General features: G+C 41.4%; 1 protein-coding gene across 1 annotated transcript in view; it reads right to left on the bottom strand.

Annotated features, from left to right (window-relative positions):
* Positions 1–23,094, bottom strand: part of FREM3 (FRAS1 related extracellular matrix 3) — an 86,258-nt gene that overhangs the window by 28,794 nt on the left and 34,370 nt on the right. The window contains 2 exon segments of the mRNA XM_062198889.1: positions 1,267–1,497; positions 4,021–4,167. Of these exon segments, the coding sequence (XP_062054873.1) occupies positions 1,267–1,497; positions 4,021–4,167 (378 nt within the window).

The raw sequence follows: 23,094 nt of genomic DNA, 5'->3' as shown, positions 1-23,094 counted from the left end.
GTGGAAGATGGCCTAAGTCTTTGGGCCCATGCACCCACATGGGAGGCCTGGAAAAAGCTCCTGGCTCCTGGCTTCAGCCTGGCCCAGCTTGGGCTGTTTCAGCCATTTGGGAGTGAATTAGTAGATGGAAGATTTCTCTCTCTCTCTCTCAAAGATTTATTTATTTGAAAGTCAGAGTTACACACAGAAGGAGAGGCAGAGAGAGAGAGAAAGTGAGAGAGAGAGAAAGTGAGAGAGAGAGAGAGAGAAAGTTTTTCCATAGGCTGGTTCACTCCCTAATTATCTGCAACGGTGAGAGCTGCTCCAATTGGAAGCCAGGAAGCAGGAGCGTCTTCTGGGTCTCCCATGCGGATGCAGGGGCCCAAGGACTTGGGCCATCTTCTACTGCTTTCCCAGGCCATAGCAGAGAGCTGGATCGGAAGTGGAGCAGCTGGGACTTGAGCTGGCATCCATGTGGGATGTCGGCACTGCCGGCAGCAGCTTTACCTGCTACGCCATAGCACTGGCCCTTCTCTCTCTTTCAAATAAATAAATAAATAAATGTTTTTTAAAAAGGGCCACTCTGATTGCAAGTTATACACTTTCAGGTGCTATATGAATTTTGTTCAACTACTGTGATAATCCATGTGTATTAGGTAAAATCCAACGATGAGTACAAAATTTCTCTTTAGGGAATAATCTATTTCAACAAAGAGAGGTAGCAAACAACTGGTTGGAGTTTTGTGTTGTTTTTCTTAATTTCTCTGAATATTTGCTGAATGAATGACTACATAGAAAGAACTGATAAATTCAAGAATATGATACACTGTGGTAACAAAGCTTCATGTAAGACATGTTAAAACTAATTGAGTTGGCTGCTACCCAGCAGTCACTTGCAGGACAATGGATCCCTAAGTCCCCACCTAATCTGGTGAGTTAGGCTGCAGGGACTCCCAGAGGCCATGAAAAGAAGGTAGGCATGGAATGCGCTCTGAGGATTGGCCATCTGGGGGCAGAGCTGCTCCACAGCTATGGCTGCACAAAGTGTACAGTGCTGACTCCTCTGCATGGTAACGGAGTCCCATAAAGAGTCTTTCATTTTCACCCCCTATATACTTTGACAAAGATTCCCAAGAGTAACTGAACAATAACTCTTTCATTTCATTTTAAATCCTAAATGGGTATGAACGCATCTAGAGGCTTATAGACCCTGAGGGAGGTATGAAAGCCTGAAACAGACCAATAGACCTGCACTGGCTAAAAAAGCACAACATTGGGATCACATACCGTCGACAGGGTCTACAATTTCCACTGTTGCCATTTCCGGAAACTCCAGGGCAGCCATGACAGGTCCCACCAGGATGATCTGGAATGTCTCGGAAGCCTCGTATTCTCTGTCAGGTATAATTCTCACCCTCCATGCAGCTGCAGTCTGCCCAGGATGGAACTGGACCTGTTTGTGGGTCTTTCCTTTAAAATCATTATCTTGTTTTGCAGTGCCATCTCTAGTTCCAATGCCTGGGTAAAAATCAGGAAGTTACAAATAAAAAGCCAAGGGACTGAAATAATATTCTCCTTTCAAGGTGCTTTCTATCAATGATAACATAGAAATTGCTTCTTTTAAAAAATGATCCTTCTAGCCCAAACGAGGGGAAGTAAGCAGAAGTGAACAGAATTGAGAGACAAGCCTGGAAGGATGAGTGACAGAAAAGAGAGCCATCATACATTTATTTATATTAGCAGATGTTTATCAAGAGCCCCAGATGTGCCAGTGAAGGGCTAATGATATCCACATCTCAACACTTTAAATCTCATTACGAGGCTTAGATTCTGCAGGTTTTATTTTTGTGTGAAATAAAATATTATAAGCTGATACCAGCTGTGGTGAAAGATTTTATATAAATGATATTAATATACTTTCCCTCATTTTCAAATAATCTGAAACCTTGCAAAAGATAGCCACTGCAAAGCCTGAAAATAATCTCTAAAGGAGAGCTATTGTTGTCTTTGCAAAACTGCTAAAGCAAGCTGCATTCATGGTGGTCTGGTTATTGAGAGTGAAGGCACAGTATCTCAGAAGCACTGTTGTTTGACCGCATGTGGAAAGCGGAGAATAAAAGGAAGAGTGAGCGATGCCCTTCGCCAAGGCGTAGGCAGAGCTGTGTTGCACTGCTATAGGAATGAAGCAGGCACGTGGCTCCCTCCTTAGTTGCTGAACATCAGCTCTGTGCAAGGGGCTGAGGATGTCGCAAGGAGTTAGGTACAGCTCCCCACTCCTTCAAGAGGTTTTTCAATTGTGGGGAGACCAACAGCTAACTAAACAAATTGTTTCAATTCTTTGGTGATGCCATGGAACAGTAATGGTGGTTACCACTTATTGAGCATCTACTGTGTGCCAGGATCCATTCTAGAGTAATTTAAAGCTATTATCACACAAAAAAATTGTAGCTCTTTTAAACTAAAAAAAAAAAAAAGTGGCACAAGGTATACATATATTGAAATATCACACTGTACTCCATAAATATGTAAATTATTATTTGTAAATTTAAAAAAATCTGTATGAAATAAATGGCATTTTTCCTTCTAGATCCTGTGCTTTGGCTACTAGCCCTGGCCTGGGGTGGGATGGGGGCATTAGGGGGACTTCCTGGAACATTCAAGCAAGATGTTTCAGAGGTTCACTTCCGTGGTGTTGATGTGGGTTTAGGTAGCCTGTTTTGGAACAGAAGGGCTGACTGTAATACATTTAATCAGCATTGAGTGTCTACTCTGCACTTCACTCTCCAGCAAGTTCCTCCATGGTGATGATGTGACCGGGGGTGTACACTGGGGCTGAGGGCACCCAGAAATCAGGGTGCTCTTTAGATGGACTAAGAGAACTTCTCCTGCAGAGGCCTCAGACTGGGAGAGGAGACTTGGAAAAATTACCTTTTCCTCATTGCCTGCTTTCTCCCCAGCCCATTTCCTTTCTGGATTCTCTCCAGGAGTTCTGACCAGTTGGCTGCATTCTGTGTGGAGTTTCGCATGTCTGAGGAACTCAGAATGCTCATTTGTAAAATGAAGATAATATAATCCTAACTGTCTTCTCAATAGCTTATGACAATAAAGGCAAAGTGTCCTCACAAGTTCTGGCAGCTAAAGATGCTATGAAAGCTTAGTGCATTATTAGATCAATAATAATTATTAATATTAATAATGAGATGTATTGTGTGGGCATTACATATGTGTTTAACCCAAGGAGAAATCATCTGTATTAGGTCCTTGTAGAACTCAGAATAATTAGACATGGCACATCCTCAAGGAAATTATAACCTCACATCAGGCAAAAACAATTATATATAATCAAAAGAAAGAGTTATAACTAAAAACAATGCATCATGTAATCATAAATAATTCTTCAATGGGAATACTAGAATAAATCATAACAATCTATCAAATGCCCAGAAACAATTTTAAAGCACATTGAGTGACTTGAGGATTGTGCCTTAATTTTCCTGAAGTTCTTTGAGTTGCAAAGGCGAAAAAGAAGATAACCTTGTCAAAAAAAGAGGAAAACCGGAGAAGAAGCATTAAAAGTTGATAGGGACAGGCTTTGTGATGCAGCGGGTTAAGCTGCTGCCTGGGACACCAGCATCCTATAATGGAGTGCTGCTTTGAGCCCTGGAAACCCCGTGCTTGCGCTTCAGATCCAGCTTCTGGCAGGCAGCAAAAGATGCTTTTGGGTTCCTGCCACTCTTGTGGGAGACCCACAAGATGGAATTCCTGGCACCTGGCTTTGGCTTGGCTGAGTCCTGGCTGTTGTAGGCATTTGGGAGATTCCTTTCTATCTCTCTCTCTCTCTACCTTCCAAATAAATAAATCTTTAAAAAGTTGATAAATACTTAGACCTGTAACTTACATAGAGCAAAAATCACAGTGCAACTTCAGTCATAGATTTTTAGAGTTGGTCCCAAACCAGTAATTGCTTTTCTTTCAATCTGTTCTTCTATAATCTATTTTAAGCCTACAGTTTTGTGATTCTTTGGCAATCTTATTACTTACTGATGAAAGATGTTTCTCCAAGATATCCTCTCTGTATGAGCGTCACCTCTATGAATTCAGCGTCTTCATCCACAATGTAGTATTCTTTCTCCAAAGAAATCCAAGCCCAGTTTAGATGAAAACGCTGATTTGTTGGTTTATTTCCTCCTGTAATTGGCAGCAGTAAATTGGAAGTCAGCCAAAGTATTTGATGGGAAATTAACGCTCAACGTGTGCATTATGTTTCTGGAGATTTTGCTTTTCTAGATAATGTCAAGAGCACCACCGTAGGTCCTATTCTCCTTATTTAATGTGGAGTCACACAGGTGCCTCCCATTCATAAAGGGCCATATGCACCAGGGTTCCAAAGAGCTGGAGCTGCACAGTTTGGAGTTCAGTTCATACCGACACCTGCATCCTTTGCCGTCTGCCTCTTGCTCACATCCTCTGTCCCTATCTTCCCTCCATTTCTTCCTCTGATCTGAGACCACTCCTGTTACATTATTTGTCTATCAGTTTGCTCTCACATTAGTCTAAAAGTTCCTTTAAAGTAATGCCCACATTGTAGTCACTATTTTATCAATATCAGTACCTCCTACGGTGCAATTAACTCCGATGCCGATGTTTAAAATTAGCCCAGTAGAGGGCAGCAGATAAGGCTATAAGGACCCTGATGTCTCCTCTGTCTACATCAAGTCACAGACCTCTGTGCGAATGGTCATCTTGGCTCCTTACTGGAGCTGTGTAAAACATGTGTATTGGAAGAAAGAGCAGGACCCCCTCAGCTGTGGCATGATGGCTGAAAATAAAAGGATGCTGATCTCGGACTCTTCGGGCTGGTGTTGTGGCACAGCAGGTTAAGTGGCTGAGTGCAATGCTGGCATTCCACATTGGAGTGCTAGTTAGAGTTTCAGCTGCACTGTTTCCACTCCAGATTCCTACTAATGCACCTAGAAAGGCAGCAGAAGGTGGCCCAGGTACCTGGGCTCCTGCCACCCATGTTGGAGACCAGGATGGAGTTCCACAGCAGAGAGCTGGATCAGAAGTGGAGCAGCTGGGACTAGAACCAGCACCCATATGAGATGCCGGTGTTTCAGGCCAGGGCATTAACCCACTGCACCATAGCACCAACCCCCAGCTTCTCTCATTTCTAAGATTAAGTCCAACACTCAGAAAAAACTATATATATATATATATATAATATACACACACATTCGATTTATTTAGTTGTTTGAATGTCAGAGTTACAGAGAGAGAAGGAGAGAAGGAGAGAGAGAGAGAGAGAGAGAGAGAGAGAGAGAGAGAGAATCTTCTATCTGCTGATTTACTCCCCAGATGGCCTCAATAAAGCCAGGAGCCAGGGGCTTTTCCCAGGTCTCCCACATGGGTAGCAGAGGTCCAAGTACTTGAGTCATCTTCCACTGTTTTCCCAGGCCATTAGCACAGAGTTGGAAAAGAAGTGGAGCAACCAGGATGCAAACCGGCGCCCATATGAGATACGGGAATTGCAGACAGCAGCTTTACCCACTAGATGCATGTTTTTAAAAGGTACATACTAACCAGCCAGTAGTGAAAATGAAGTCACAAGAAACAATATAACCTATGCTTTTAAAAAAAGATTTATTTATTTACTTGAGAGGCAGAGTTACAGACAGAGGGAGAGAGAGAGAGAGGTCTTCCATCCACTGGTTCACTCCTCAAATGGCTGCAGTGGCCAGGTAGGTGCAGGGGCCCCAGGTATGTGCAGGGGCCCAAACACTTGGGCCATCTTCCACTGCCATCTCAGGCCATAAACAGGGTGCTGGATTGGAAGTGGAGCAGCTGGGACTCAAACTAGTGCCCATGTGGGAAGCCAGCACTGCAAGCAGATGCTTAACATACTATGCCACAGCACCAGCCCCTAGCCTGTGCTTGTAAAACCATGAGGAAAATAACATTTACTGAGCATCTAATTTGTGCTGGATATTTTTGGAGCAGTGTCTTCATTGATCTTCACAATATTGCCATGGAGCCCATCACACCATTATCACACTGACAGTTGGGGACGCTGGTGCTCCTTGGTTCGTTCACAATCTCATAGCTCGTATGGGGCAAAGCTAGAATTTGAACCTGGGTCCATTCAACCTGTGACTAGCATCATCCTTTTTGGGCTATTCTCCACTTGTAGGCTGAACTCCACTTTTTTATAACATTTTGATTTTCAGAGAAGTTTGTTGTCACACTTAATGTTCATTTGCAATCTTCCTACTCTTTGTCCCCATACTTGAAAATAACTTTATTATTTATTTTACCATCATTTTAGTATGCTTGGCCCTTGAGCAAGCTCAGAAATGTGAAAGTGTTACCCCCTTCCAACATGGACCCATCAGGCACTGTACCCTGCCATCCAAGGCAGTTTAATTCTTCCTGCAAGCACATGATGGCTATTAGGCACCGTATGAATTCACTGCTAGAGAAATGAGAAAACTGAGCATGGTCTGGAGTAAATGGGAAATAGTCTGTGTATCAAAACATTTAAAGGAAAGGTACAATAAACCAACATAGTAGGAGGAAGAGGCTGGGAAGAATTTGCTTCCAGTTCTAGACAAATCCAAGAAGGTGAAGTTCATCTACATATATTTTAAAGCTGTGTTAATAAATATTGCTGGCCAGCGCCATGGCTCAACAGGCTAATCCTCCGCTTTGCGGCGCCGGCACCCCGGGTTCTAGTCCCGGTCAGGGCACCGAATTCTGTCCCGGTTGCCCCTCTTCCAGGCCAGCTCTCTGCTGTGGCCCGGGAGTGCAGTGGAGGATGGCCCAAGTGTTTGGGCCCTGCACCCCATGGGAGACCAGGATAAGCACCCGGCTCCTGCCATCGGATCAGCGCGGTGCGCCGGCCATTGGAGGGTGAACCAACGGCAATGGAAGACCTTTCTCTCTGTCTCTCTCTCTCTCGCTGTCCACTCTGCCTGTCAAAAAATAAATAAATATTGCTAAATAAAATTAAGCCCAGAATTAGAGAAATAAGAAACAAATTGATAAGGCTTTGGACGAGAGATACCAAAGTGTGCTAAGTACTTACATCGGCAGAGTACCCAAAAACACCCAAAAGTGAGTATGGAAAGTCCAAATAACTAAGTAGTGATAGAGTAGTTCTCTTTAAGGAACTTTCTCTTTCCCTATATATAGCAACCATTCAGATTAATGGCTCTCTGGTGAATTTAAAAAAAGGTTTATTAATATTTATTTGAAAGGCAGAATGGGGGGGGGGAGAGAGAGAGAATGTGAATCAACCATTTGCTGCTTCATTTCCAAAAGACAGCAACAGTCAGGTCTGTCTGAGCCAGGCCAAAGTTAAGTGCCAGGAACTCCATCCAGGTGTCCCACATGGGTGGCAGGGACCCTAGCACTTAGGCCCTCTTCCTGGGCTCATTAGCAGGAATACTAGATTAGAAGTGGACCAGCACTCCAAAATAGGATGCCAGAATTGCAGGTGGCAACTTAACTCACTGCACCACAACACCAGCCCCATCCCGGTGTTGTGGTCATGCCCTAGAGGCTGACCCCCCAAATATGCCTATCCCTTGTTCTATGTTAAACATGTTAATATATTCCAAATAAATGTGAACTTGTGTCAAAGACAACATTGTTAGATCCTCAGTCTGGCTTAGCACATAATGCTAAAATCCTGAAGGAACTACCATTGTAATTGCCAGTTTACCACGAAGTAAGCAAACATCAAAAGAGGTTGCAGTAATGCTGTCTTTATGTAATGGTCATTCTAACTAGTAGCGATAATAACTATACATTTTTATTTCCCTATTGTGGACATGGCTCTCTAAGAGGGTCCAGGCAACAAGAAGATAAGACTTACACACATGAAACCTAAATTATAGCACCAGACAAGTATGATTGTGGGTAGAAATAAATGGAGCAAGATGGACACAAGGGAGGAATTCCTGGGGGGATGGGGACTGGATTTGAAGGGACAGGGAGAATTTTATCTGAGGAAAAGAGGGCAAGGCCATCTTCAGGTGGAGAGAGAAGGCAGACGTGGGGCCAGCAGAGTCAGGGACTCAGAGTACAGGGTGTGTTCTTTAGTCAGACATGCTGTTTCTAAGGCATGAGACGGCCTAGCCAGAGTGGATTCACAACCATCCCTTGGGTCCTCCTTTTCTTGCTTTCTGACATAAGCTGCTTCCTTTACAAACATGTTTTAGATATGGGCCTCATTTTACACACTATCAGATCAGTTACTAAAAAGTTGCATATGGGGCTGACGCTGTGGCACAGCGGGTTCAAACCTTGGCCTGAAGCACGGGCATCCCATATGGGTGCCGGTTCTAGTCCCGGCTGCTCCACTTCCAATCCAGATCTCTGCTATGGCCTGGGATAGCAGTAGAGGATGGTTCAAGTCCTTGGCCCCCTGCACCCATGTGGGAGACCTGGAAGAATCTCCTGGCTCCTGGGTTCGGATCGGCACAGCTCCGGCCATTGTGGCCATCTGGGGAGTGAACCAGAGGATGGAAGACCGCTCTCTTTCTGTCTCTACCTCTCTCTTTTCAAATAAATAAATAAATAAATAAAATAAATAAATAAAATACATTAAATAAATAAATAAATTAAATAAATTAAAAAATAAATAAATAAAAGGCTGCATATTACTTGTTTTTCTATAACACCTCCAAGTATGGCATGTTACAGGAGGAAAAATAAAGTTTTTAGGATATTATCTAGTTGAATAGTCACACGCAGGAATTATAATTTGTGATTTAGCCCTAATATGAGTAAAATCATGAGTCTTAGAGTAATAATCTGTGAACGATAACTCGACAGTAATTTTTTATTGTTTTACTGCTTTAGAAAGTTACTTTAAGTTCATGAACAAAGTTTTAGATATTTTTCTAGCTCCATCTACTAAAAAGATGAAGTAATTCTGTATTCAAAGCCCACAATAGTTGAATTACATTTCTTCTTCCAAGATCCATTGTGAATGGCACTTCATACCTATGATTCCCGTTGAATACTCTTGTTTTCTGCTATGAAATGATTCTACCAACTTTCTACACTATTCAAAGGCCCTTGAGACTTTAAGAGCAATCAGAAGTAGATATTACGGAACTTTCTTATTGACACTCTGCTTTAAACATTTTACCTTCTGCTCAGTTGCGTGTGGCCATCTATACATTTGGATAGTCTAAAACTTCTTGGAATTACAGATTTCTTTGGGCCTATGGTAGGAAACACACCCACCCAAATACACACATTTATCAGTTTTTCCATACAACTCAGGGTGATTCATGTTAAACTTCAGCCAATCCACGGACTCTTTAAACTCTATACTAAGCAAAGAAAACAGATTATAAACCTAAATTGACTGGGGCCAGCACTGTAGCATAGTAGGTTAAGCCTCTGCCTGCAGCACCAGCATCCCATATAGGCGCCTATTCATGTTCCAGCTGCTCCTCTTCTGATCCAGCTCTCTGCTAATGGCCCGGGAAAGCAGTAGAGAATGGCTCAAGTGCTTGGGCCCCTGAACCACGTGTGAGATCCAGAAGAAGCTCCTGGCTCCTGGTTTTGGGTCCACCCAGCTCTGGCCATTGCAGCCATTTGGGAGTGAACCAGTGGATGGAAGACCTCTCTCTCTCTCTCTCTCTCTCTCTCTCTCTCTCTGCCTTTCTGTGACTCTCAAATAAATAAACTCAAGCCTCTCAAATAAATAAATAAATAAATATTTAAAGAAAATATAAATTGGCTACAGACTTTTTACAGCAATTAATAAGTTTAATATTTCTCTAGTGGTATCAAAAATGACTTTGTTAATATAACCATCATGTACTTGAGAGGAAAGAAAATTCCTAACATCAATCTATGCTCCTCGAAGTGTGGGGACGCAGAGACACTTACTGATTATATTTCATGCATCCAAATGTCTTCATACATAGGAAACATAGTAATCTAAAAGTGGAAAAATTTTTGATTGTCAAAATACCTAAGTGAAATTACACAAAATGAATAACTCTGAAAATCTAAAAATATTCCAGATGTCCTTTTGGTGTCTTCAGGTTGATAATTAAACAATAAGAAAATATGCTAATGTCCTCTGGAATTCTCCTGTAGGTCTAAGTTATATTCTAGGTTTCTGAAGAATGCTTGATGATAGATTATAATTAATAAACCCATGGTTCCATTTGATTAGTCCATAAATGTTTATTGAGCAACTAACATGCTGTTCGCTTTTCTCCGTGTTAAGGATAGAGCAGTGACATCACAAAGATGCCTGTTCTCATGGTGCTTGCTTCCCAGCTGGGGCAAAGCCAATAATATGCAACGTAAGTGATGGGAAGAAAATTAACCCAGATAGGTGTGTAATGAGCAATGGGGGAGTCAGAAGGGACTATCTTATATGGGACAGTTAAGAAAGGCTTTTCTGAAGGGGTGATGACTGAGTAGAGACTAGAGAGAAGAATATTCCCGGAAGAGAGAAGAGCAAGAACAAAATAAATATACACATGTTCACATTTTAAAAGTAACCAGTGTTCATCATGACCAACTGCCTACATGGGTTCTAGTTCCTTGTGGTGCCATTTTTGCTCCTTGATCATCAGCCAGTGTTTAAGAAGGTGCACTGACTTTCACAGGCCAGCAATATTGACCGTGGCCATTTAGTTAGCATGGCTTTATTTTCTGATGATACAGCAGCTTGTAAACTCCCTTCTATGTTTGCAGAATTTGACATGTGATGAGTTCTGCCTCCTTTAGGAAGAAGCCAGGAAACATCATTGGAAGCCTCCCTTACAGCTAGGGCACAAGCGTGTCTCCTAGGCTCTGCCAGCACCTACAGACTTTGATTCAGATATATCCAATGAGAGAATGCAAATACTGCAAGGCCCCAGATTTGGGTGAGCGTTGCCATGGAGCCATCTGGCTTTCATGGGTGCTGCTGGCAGAGGTCTTGTATCCAGGGACAAATGTGCAGTGTGTGGTATTTGTATCTACTTGCAATGGCAGTCCATGGAGTGCTGTTGACATCCCTTCTTTAAAACAATTTAAAATGAATTTAAAGAGAATAAATTTCATGAACTCCATAAGTACAGTTCCAAGAAGACAACCCCACTTTTCTCATTCCCCTGTTCCCCTCAACCCTCATCCTCCTTCCCTCCCCTCTCTTCATCAATTTTTGTAAAGACATAATTTTAATCCACTCTATATTCACAGTATTAATGCACAACTAATCATAATATTCAACAAGTAAAAAGCAGGAAGATCACAGTTCCACAGGGTTATAAATGAAAGCTAAAAATGACAACCATATTCCAAAGTAATCATTTCATTTCTCTATTTTTTGTATTCTATATTAACAACCACATATCAGAGAAAACGTGATATTTGGCAAATGAAGTACCTGGGGTTCAATAACTGCATCCTTTTATGTCATCAGAGTTAGAAAATAAATATTAAAGTGTGTAAAGCCTAGTGTAAGTGTTTGGTGTACCAGGGAAGATCTGGGACACCTGCATAGCTTATCAGAGTACCTTGCTCAAATCTCAACTCCTCTGCTTATGATCTAGCTTTTGGTTAATGCACATCCTGGGAGGCAGCAGATGACAGCTCAAGTGCCCGAATCCATCTCAACCATATAGAAGACCTAGATAGAGTTCTGTTCTCCTGACTTTGGCCTGGTTTAGCCCTGGTCATTGCAGGCATTTGGGGAGTGAACCAGTGGATGGAAAATTTCTCTCTGTCTGTCTCTTTGTCTGTCTGCCTTTTAAATACAATGGAAATAAGTACATGAAAAAATATGAAAAGTCCTCCATGATCTGAATCCTGAATCCACCTGTTGTTAGAGCCTATAGCATCACAACATCAGCCCCTGTGAACCCAACTTTAAAGTTTTGTTATAAAACCATCTTTTTTTTTTTTTGACAGGCAGAGTTAGTGAGAGAGAGAGAGACAGAGAGAAAGGTCTTTCTTCCGTTGGTTCACCCCCCAAATGGCCGCCATGGCCAGAGCTGCACCAATCCGAAGCCAGGAGCCAGGTGCTTCCTCCTGGTCTCCCATGCGGGTGCAGGGCCCAAGCACTTGGGCCATCCTCCACTGCCCTCTTGGGCCACAGCAGAGAGCTGGACTGGAAGAGGAGCAACCAGGACAGAACCAGTGCCTCAACAGGGACTAGAATCCAGAGTGCTGACACCGCAGGTGTAGGATTAGCCTAGTGAGCTATGGCGCCGGTCAAAAGTCATCTTTTTTACAAGACATAAATAAAGCTTGACATTTTTTCACAGTCCAGCATATTATCATGTTCTATATAAATCAATTATGTCACATTTGTCATTTATGTTGTACTTAATTGGCATTAGAAATGAGATAATATGATACGTGAAAAGGAATATTTTCTGAAAGCCATAAAACACTGTACACCTTAGGAAGGCCTGCCTGGTCCCTTAATTCACCAAGCCCCTATACTTGCTGATAAGTATCCTGCACCAGATATGGCCCAGTGTACTTATTGACAGCTCTGAATTGGTGGGTGTAAAGCCAGAATCATTATTCTTCTAGGAATAAAGATATATTGGTCACATCTCCATCCCAGCTGCTGTACACAGTGTGCTCAAAGAAGATATAAGGTGATTCCAAACATTTACAAATGTTGGGAAAGGGGAGCCACATGGCAGAAAAGTCAATTTCTTATCGCAAGTCAGATTTTAGAACTAAATGTGCTCAATGATTATTGTGAGGTTGGCTAAACACTGCGATCAACCAAGAAACTATTAAATGAGTAGGGGATGACTTCTGCTTGAGAGTTCCCTCATAAACAAGAACCCTACCTTATACCTTATACCTTATACCTTATACAAAAATCAACTCAAAATAGAGCAAGGATCTAAATCTATGACCAGATACCATCAAATTACTAGAGAAGAACATCGGAGAAACTCTGCAAGACATTGGCTTAGGCAAAGACTTCCTGGAAAAGACCCCAGAAGCACAGGCAATAAAGCAAAATTTGACAAACGGGACTATATCAAGCTGAGAAGCTGTGCATGGCAAAGGAAACACTTAACAAAGTCAAAAGGCAGCCAACAGAATGGGACAAAGAATTTGAAAACTATGCAACTGAAAAAGGATTAATATCTAGCATCTATAAAGAACTCAAGAAATTCAACAACAAGACAAATAATCCAGTTAAGAAATGGGCAAAGGACTTGAATAGGCATTTTTCAAAAGATAAAATTCACATGGCCAACAGACATGTGAAAAAATTCTCAGGATCACTAGCTGTCAGGGAAATGCAAATCAAAACCACACTGAGGTTTCACCTCACTCCAGTTAGAATGGCTTTCAAACAGAAATTAAAAAAAACAATAAATGCTGGTAAGGATGTAAGGAAAAAGCTTCCCTAATCCACTGTTGGTGGGAATGTAAACTGGTGTGGCAATTGTGGAAGACAGTATAAAGATTCCTCAGAAATCTGAAAATAGATCTACCATTGGACTCATCCATCACATTTCTGGGAATTTACCAAAACAAAATGAAATTAGCACACAAAAGAGTTTTCTGTATTCCACGTTTATTGCAGCTCAATTCACAATAGCTAAGATATGGAATCAAACAGATGTCCATCAACTGATGACTGGGTAAAGAAATACACTATGGAGTACTACTCAGCCATGAAAAAGAATGAAATCCTGTCTTTTGCAACAAAATGAATGCAACTGGAAATCATTATACTTAAGTGAAACAAGCCAATCCCCAAAAGACAGAAACCATGTGCTTTCCCTGATCTCTGATAACTAATAGAGTACCTGAAATGTAATGTATTAGAGGAAATAGACATTCAGAGATTTGATTACTGTTTGCAACCCTTGTCTCTACTGTTGAGGAACAATTTTTTTTATGCATGCTATTTGTTGAACTTTTTACTTAGTGTAGGGTTAATCTGATGAGTATAATGTAAGCTGAAAATAGATCTTTGTAAAAATTAAGAGTGGAAATAAGAGAGGGAGGAGGAAGAAGCATGGGACGTATCATTATGTTCCTAAATCTGTATATAAGAAATACATAAAATTTGTGTACCTTAAATAAGATTTTAATAAAAGAAAGCTGAAAATAGATCTACCATATGACCCAGCCATCCCACTCCTGAGAATTTACCCGTATGAAATGAAATCAACATATGAAAGAGTTATCTGTACCCTCATGGTTATTGCAGCTCAATTCACTATAGTTAAGATATAGAATCTACCCAGATGTCCATCAACTGATGACTGGATAAAGCACAATGGAATATTATTCAGCCATAAAAGTGAATGAAGTCCTGTCTTTGGCAACAAAATGATGCAACTGGAAAACATTATACTTAATGAAATAAGCCAGTATCCAAAAGACAAATACCATCTGTTTTCTCTGATCTGTGGTAAGTAATAAATGTAAAAAAAGTAGTGTATAATTATTTGCATTGCTATTTGCATAAATTATTTCTGTGCATAAACTGTCGAGAGGAAATAGTTCAAATTCTAAATGAACTTAATTGTTATCTTGTAACCACAAAGGAAATATTTAAATGTTGCATTGTCATTGGTTCTATTTCATTTAAAGAAAGTATGAATGAATAACTGACAAAAAACTGTATATGAATGAAATGATCATTTTTCCATTCAATTATAGTTTACAACCATTGTCTATATTCCCACTAAACTGAGGTCTTTTCGCTTTTTACTCATTAAGCTTCTTACTCAGTGAAGTATTAAGCCTTTTTATTGTAATGTAAATTTAAAACACTATCTCAAAAACTAAAAAATAAAGGTAAAAGGAAGAAGGGTGGTGGGGAAGGAGGTAGATAAGAAGGGAATATCATTATGTTCTTAGACCTGTAAATACAAATCATGTTAACCTGTTAAAAAATTAATTAAAATTAATATAAAAATGAAAAAAGGGGAAAAACTAGTTTTTACTTATTTATTTGAAAAAATGGGAGGCCAGCACCACGGATCACTTGGCTAATCCTCCACCTGCAGTGCCGGCACCCCAGGTTCTAATCCCGGTTGGGGTGTCGCATTCTGCCCTGTTGCTCCTCTTCCAGTCCAGCTCTCTGCTGTGGCCCAGGAGGGCAGTGGAGGATGGCCCAAGTGCTTGGGCCCTGCACCCGCATGGGAGACCAGGAGGAAGCACCTGGCTCCTGGCTTTGGATCTGCACAGTGTGCTGGCCATAGCGGCCATTTGGGGGGTGAACCAATGGAAGGAAGACCTTTCTCTCTCTCTCTCTCTTCTCACTGTCCAACTCTGCCTTTCAAAAAAAAAAAAAAAGAAAGAAAGAAAAGAAAAGAAAAGAAAAGATGGTAAAGAGAGATTGAGATTTCTCATCTGGTGGTCCACTCTCCAAATTCCTGCAACAGTAACCAGGCCAGGATCTGGGAAACCAATTGAAGTCTCCCAGGTGGGTGGCACAGTCCAAGTACTGGAGCCATCAGCTCCTGCCTCCCAGGGTGTGCATTAGCAGGAATCTGGAATCTAGAATGGAGTTGAGACTTGAACTCACGTACTCCAATATGGGATGTGGGTGTCCCAAGTGAACCCTTAACCACTACGCCAAAGGCCCACCCTGAGAGTTCTTTTTGAACTTTGATAAAACAATAATTATGGAGGGAAGGTTGGAAGCCAAACCACAGAGCAGCTCTGTAGTAGCAATCCTCATTGTTAGTCCACTCTTTTCAAAAACGTTCAAACCAGACAGAGACTCAACAGATGTCATTAGCTTAGTTCTTGGCAAGCGCTTATCAGGCTAAGAACATAAACTGGGCTCTGCTTTCCAGGGGAAGCATTCCTTTGGCCAGCAGTTCCCTCCTGCCAGACCACAAATCAACAATTGTTAGATAAATGAAAAGCTTCCACTCAACTTAAAAACTTTTGGGTAAAATATTCATTTCTCTAGAAATAAAAATGCCTTTTTTATAGCCCAAGCTGTAAATGGTCCCAGTGGGATCCACTAAAGTAATCTACTGTCAGATTCATAAATCCATAGACCCTTGAAGAGGATGGACGTGAGTCTGTTAGGCTTCATTTTGAATGATGCTATAGAGTGGAAAAAATAAAACAAATGAAAGAATAATTGGGAGCTGAATTCTGTTCAGTGGCAGAACACTGGGATACCGCCTGCAGTAATGATTAATAGAAATGAGAATTAAAATAATTTAAAATACACTTTATTAAGATGAAAGGAGTTTTGAAAAATTTTTATGTGCTACCTTATGAATTACGCTGCTGAATAATTTGAGTTGGATACTATGATCTGACAATTGTTAGCATTAAAACATGGGAAGAAATGTGATGAGGGAAATCACACAGCACAGTGACTCCAATTTTTGCCTGTGTCTTTCCTTCACACTCACTCTTCTGTGGTACAAGGAGGCATGACCACAGTCGGAGTACAGGAGGCCACTGTACTGTGGGCCAGGACCTCCCTCCACCTCTTCCCCTGTTTTTGTCACCTTGTCCCGTGTGTGTGTGTATTGTGTGTGTGTGTATATACCCCTTGTGTATTTTGCCTTTTTTTTTTTTTAGGATTTATTTATTTATTTATTTGAGAGGTAGAGTTACAGACAGAGAGAGAGGTCTTCCATCCACTGGTTCAGTCCCCAGATGGCCACAATAGCCAGGGCTGGGTCCTTCTGAAGGCAGGAGCTTCTTCCAGGTCTCCCACACAAGTGCAGGGGCCCAAGCAGTGGAGCCATCTTCTACTGCTTTCCCAGGCCACTAACCCCAATATACCTGTGTTCTTTATACATCATTCTATGTATTTCTAGACACATGAGGGCTTTCAAGTTTCTAGAAGACTGGTTAGAATTTGTTTTATTTTGTTTTAAAAATATTATTTCAAAGGCAAAGAGACGGGGAGAGAAACAGGGACAGAGAGATCAAGATCTGCCATCTACCTATTCACTCTCTAAATGCCCACAACAGCCAAGACTGAGCCAGTCTGAAGCGAGGAGCCCAGATCTCAATCTGGATCTCCTACATGGGTGGCAGGGACCCAACTACCTCAGCCATCACCTGCTGTCTCCTAGGTACTCTAATATGGGATATGGTCATCCCAAGCAGCGGCTTAACCGTTGCACCAAATGCTTGTCCCTGGTAGTTAGTATTTGTACACACTATCTTCTCAAAATAAAAAGGAATATTATTTCATAAGTAGCATCCACAGAGAGGTTTCTGAATTCACACTTTGCCTTTACCATTTCTCAGTACTCAGTCCCGGAGGACCCTCTGAAGGTTGTGATAAAATCTTAAAGCAGTGCTTCATTTCCACATGTCTCATTGAACAAAGGCATGGGAATGGCATGATCTCTGAGAGGTGAGTATCGCTAGGGAAGGGGAGAAATATTTCTTAAGTCAGGGGTGAGGGACCTTTTTCCTGCCAAGTTTCATCTGGATGTTTATAGATAGCATCATTCGCAGATCATACAAAATTATCAATTTAAAAATGAACCTGCTATAGATTAATTGAATTTCAAGTTCTGCCTGTAGTTTCCTCAGTAGGGCTAGACCAAATGATTTTAGGGGCCTTATATGGCCTGCAGTTCCCCCACCACCATAGCAAATTTATGGGCATTGAACTTACAGATATTAAACAAGAAATTCACTGAAGAATTATGTGGAGACATGAAGCTCCTTGAATGCGTGAAGCTGCAGCGGGGACAATGGTGGGGCTGCAGCCTGTCTCAGGAGCTGAGGCTCAGTGCTCTGGGAGGTTGATCAGGTGATCAGTGAGAGAGGAGAGCTACCCTAGGGTGGAGGAGAGACATTAGTGGTCTACAGAACAGCTTCTTGACTCTTCCAAGTTTCCCCTACTACTTAAGCCTTAAAGAAAGAGGCTTTGATGTACCGTGGTTGTATTTTTATTCAGGTTACCTCTATTTTCCTCTAGAATGAGGGTTTTTTTGGCAGACAGAATTAGACAGTGAGAGAGAGAGAGAGAGAAAGGTCTTCCTTCCGTTGGTTCACCCCCTAAATGGTCGTTATGGCCTGCGCGCTGCGCCGATCCGGAGCCAGGAGCCAGGTACTTCCTCCTGGTCTCCCATGTGGGTGCAGGGCCCAAGCACTTGGGCCATTCTCCGCCCTCCCAGGCCACAGCAGAGAGCTGGACTGGAAGAGGAGCAACCGGGACAGAATCCGGCACCCCAACTGGGACTAGAACCCCGGGGTGCTGGCGCTGCAGGCAGAGGATTAGCCAAGTGAGCTACGGCGCTGGCCGATGATTTATTTTTTTTAAATTCATTATATGTGCTGGTTCACACCATCAAATGCCTGCAACAGTTGATAGCCAGGCCAGGGCCAGGTTGAGGCTTGGAACTGGGAACTCAATCTGGGTCTCCCATGTGGGTGACAGGGATCCAATTACTTGAGCCATCACCACTGCTGCCCGGTGTCTGCACTGGCAGGAAGCTCAGTTAGGAGCTGAAGCTCCATTAGGAGCTGGAGTTGGGAATCTTATTCAGCTATTCGCATGTGGTTTGTGGGCATCTTTACTGGTGTCTTAACCGTGAGGCCAAAAACCTGCACCAAGAATGGTGACATTTTTTGACAAGAGCAGTCCCTGGGATGGCTAATTTGATGTGTCAATGAGGCTGGGTGATGGTGCTCGGATGCTTGGTCAAATACTGGTCTAGAAGTTGCTGGGAAGATATTTGTGGATTTTAAATCAGCTAACTCAGTAGAGTAGATTATCTTCATTAATATGGGTCTGATCTGTTGAAGAGCTTAACGTTTCCTCAATGGAAGCAATTCTGCTGCACAAGATTGCCATGTAGAAAACTTGCCAGAGTTTCCTAACTGCTGGCCTGCTCTGCAGATGCCAGACTCAAGACTGCAACATCAGCTCCTGACTGGCTCTCCATAATTTCTACCAATTTGGGTTTTACCAACCCCTAAAATTGTATGAGCTAATATCTATCTATCTATCTATCTATCTACCTACCTATCTATCTATCATCATCATCTATCATCTATCTATCCATCCATCTATCCTATTTCTCTTTTACTGGAGAACCCTAATAGCCACTGTAATATCTCCCCCACCCCCACTTTTTCTTAGGCACATTAATCTCTTCTAGATACAAGCCTCTCACAAGAGCTCATGTCTTGATGGTTATCTTAACGAGAAAGCCCCAGAGGCCTAAAGGATTAAATGCTTTGTAAAATCCTACAGGTGCTTTCAAAAATACTGTGTGCAGTAAGCAAATGTCTCTTGTTGGTTAATGAGTTTATAATTTTCAATGTGGCAACTTAAAGTCTTTTGTCATCCACAGTTTGGTATATCAGATTTGTTGCTCATAAAACTAAAGCATTGTTGGTTCTGTGTTTAGCTGTCTTCCTATGGGTTCTGATGAACTTTTTCCAGCCACATGTATTGTATTCAGTACTTTGGGATGACTCTGTAAACAGATGAAGCCAATAATATACTAAAGGTACCAACTGTGAGAAAGTATGGTTAGCTGAGGTTACTAAAACAAAAAGCAATTCAAATCAATTGGTAATTTACAAACAGAAGTTAGATTTTTTTTAAAAAAAGTTATTAAAACTGCTATATTGGTCTATTATGTTATATATGTGTACATATTGTATGTCTACATTGGAAAATTTATTGAGTTTTATTTTTAATTGGCTTATAGATAAAAGATTGTCCATAAATTTAAATAGCTAAAATTATTCAAAGATATATTTTAATTCATGTGTCCTGAATCTCTGTATCATATATTTTAAACTTGTTGGTAGAAAGAAACTAAAAACATTTTATATGTTTGTGCTTGAATTTGCTGGTTAAACAAGCTATACCATGTTAAATATTTAAGAGATGTTTCCAAATATATGTATTCTTAATATTTATGGAAGGCATTGGACCTTCTGGTAAATGTTTTCTTAAGTTGTTATCTAACGGTTGAAACTGTTTGCTAAGTTTTCATGTGATATTGCTATTGTTAGGAAGCGATCTGGGACTGACACCCCCTTTTCTCTATTCTAAGCCCGACTTATTCTTTCATTTCTCTGTTCTCTTCAAGGTAGGAAACTAATTCTATTATGAAAAAATCTCCAAAATGCAAAATTTGATTTTAGATCTTATAAAAGATGGCTAACATTTTTCTGTAATAGCATAGCCAAAATAAGAGCTTAAATTATAATTTCATAGCCATCAGCGAGGTAAACAGTAAGCAGGAAAGACCTGCCTTTCAGAACAAAGGGAGAGAAAGTCTTAAAGTGAGAATATAATTTTCCTCATGGGCATTGTCTACCTTAGAAAAACTACAGAACACACCTGTGACTGTAGGCTTCTAGTTTAGGCCAAAAGATTAGAGATGGGACTTGGGCACCCCCTTGACTTGCATCCTCTGGTCTGCTTTAACAAAAACCAGGAGGAAAAGAAAGCTCGGCATCAGAAGCAATGGGTGGCAGGCCTATTAATGGCTGATCTGTACAGTGATCTGCCCTCAAGGAGACCCAACAGGCCAGCCCACTGCAGTGGCTTTCAATGTGGCAAGTCTGGGCTTCAGCAGAAGTCAGCTGTGGAGAGCCTTGGTAGCTCTGCCAGCCAAGAGTTGGATCACTGGAAATGGACCTGCCCTGGAGTCGAAGGACTTCAGGTCAGAGCCACAGATCTTATTGGCTCTAAGCTGAAAAGCCCTTCACTCAGCCCAACTTCCAAAGTGACTACTGCAGCTGAGGGGATGGCCAAGTAGGGTCAGTAACATTGCAGGCAAAACTGTAAATTTCCTGTTAGAGATGCCACCTGCCTTTACCTGGCCAACTCTCCTCTCAGGCCAGCTAGGTAATGGAAGTCAACAGAGTGCCTTCCCCTAGGCGGTTCATACCTCCCTTAGGATATACCCTATGAAGAGATAGATAAGTCTGGGCCTCTTAATTTACAAGGCTTTAATGCCCACCTGATTATTATCAAGCCCCTTCTGTCAGGTTCTATTTGCCTCTCAATCAAAGAACTTAACTGTAGCTTAGACAGCACCTTTCTTAGCTCCTCTAATAATGACTCTGTCCTTTGTTCTAGACCTTGTTTAGCCCACTCCTGGGCCTCATTCCTGTGTAATCATAACATCTACTCTACCACCAATGGCTCTACTCCCAACTTGTGTGTGCTGATGGTCCTCTTCCCCACTTAACATTGTATGATTGCTCAAAATTTCTCTACAGACAAACCCCACTACCTGTAAAAGTTAAGTGGCTTTTTTCCCAGTCTTGTCTGGAATCAGTTTAAGCCACATCCATCAAACTGTCCCCACAAGGGTCCAGAGACCCCTCCATTTCCTCTCCTCTATAAAATCCTCTCATTACCTGGTTAATGCTACTCTTAGGATCATTGGTTACTATTCTCACCCTGTCTTTTATACTACAGTGTCTAAGTGTTTACAGCAGGTTATAATGGAACAAATGAAGGCCTTCAACAACCAGGCGGTCAACCAAATGCTGCTACAAGGATTTACTCGGCTCCCACCCAGGAGACAGCGACTTGAGACATCGCCCATGCCGTGGAGAGTACCTCATCGCCCCATGTCAGCAGGAAGTAGCTCTAAAGACAGATCATCATCCCTCTACCCCTCCTGGACTTTTGGGACTAATGTAACCCCATATAAACCCTGCTTTATAAAAAACAAAAGGGGGGAATGTTAGGAAATTGGTGCAGTTTTAGCCAGGTGGCAGCATGGCCCAGCTACCTGAGCCAGGCTCCACCCCCATCCTAATGGGATTCGCTGCTCCTGCTTCCCTGCCTGCCCTCAGGCAAAGTTTTAAAAGGGCCTGTTCCTGCACACGTGCTCTCTTGGCTCTTGACTCTTCTCTCTTGGCTCTGCTCCCTGCTCTTGATCCTTCTCTCCTGTGCTCTCTTGGCCTCCCTTGGCTTCTCTCCTCCTCTCGTCTCTCTTCTCCCTCCTCTCTCTCTCTCAGTCTCCTTCTCTTTTTCCTTGGCTGCCCCTTCACTCTGGTCTGTAGGGTGTTCCTCAATAAACCCTGTCCCTTAAAAAAAAAAAAAAATCTCGTGTCTTAGTTAATTAAAATCATTATTTATGTATTTGGACTTTGTCTTTATGCTTTGCTTGCTTGTTTTTATCTAGTAATAAACATTTTCATGTAGCCTTTTTAATAGGAACCCTTTGTAGAGGGAGATTTTCCTCTTCCCTAGAGAGATGTGCTGTTTCAATACTTTCAAGTTGGCATAGTTTTCTTAAAGATTTAAATTCAGATTGTTCTTGGGAGAAAATGTAATGGAAATATATAAAAAATCTTATGTTTATAAAACTGACCCAACATCTAGAATTGCTGTAAATATTAGGAATATTACACAAAATCTTAAGTGTGTTTATATATAAATAAAATATTACATGTAGCATATTTATTATATATATCACATATTGAATAGTCAAAGATCCTCCCAAGGAAAATCTGAGTTGTCAAAAATGATCCATAGGCAAGCATTGCTTAAAATGTTAGGATATGTATTTATGTATTTTCTGGAGCTAAGGATTAGGTTTTTTACTTAAATCCTGGGGGTTACTAGTTTTCATTTTACAAAATACACTTAATTTTATATTTTAATATAAATAATAAAGCAAACAGAATGTCACTAGCCAAAAAATGTATAAGAATGTGATTCATATTTGTTGAATTTTGCTGTAAAGTTTGAAGTGGATTCTACTACAAACATGGATTCTGTATCACCAGTATGGGAAGAGAGAGATAAAGATGGCATAGGTCATTTTCTTTTTTTTTTCCTTTTTAAATTTTTACTTAATGAATGCATTTTTTCATAGATAAAACTTTAGGAATATAGTGGTTCTTTCCCCTATACTCCTCCCCTCGGCTCCCATCCCACCTCCCATTCCCTCTCCCATCTCCTTCTTCATTATGGATCATTTTTAGTATGACTTTATATGCAAAGGACCAATTCTAACCTAATCATAGACTTCAACAATTTGCCCCCACACCTACACATAACAGTACAGTTTGGGGAGGGAATTTGCAGTCAATTCTCATATTGCAATTCAATAAGGACAGAGGTCCTACCTGGGGAGCAAGTGCACAGTGACTACTGTTGTTCCTTTAACAATTAACACTCTT

Source organism: Lepus europaeus, chromosome 8, assembly GCF_033115175.1.
Source record: "Lepus europaeus isolate LE1 chromosome 8, mLepTim1.pri, whole genome shotgun sequence".
Taxonomy (NCBI): domain Eukaryota; kingdom Metazoa; phylum Chordata; class Mammalia; order Lagomorpha; family Leporidae; genus Lepus; species Lepus europaeus.
This window is presented reverse-complemented; position numbering and strand designations above follow the sequence as displayed.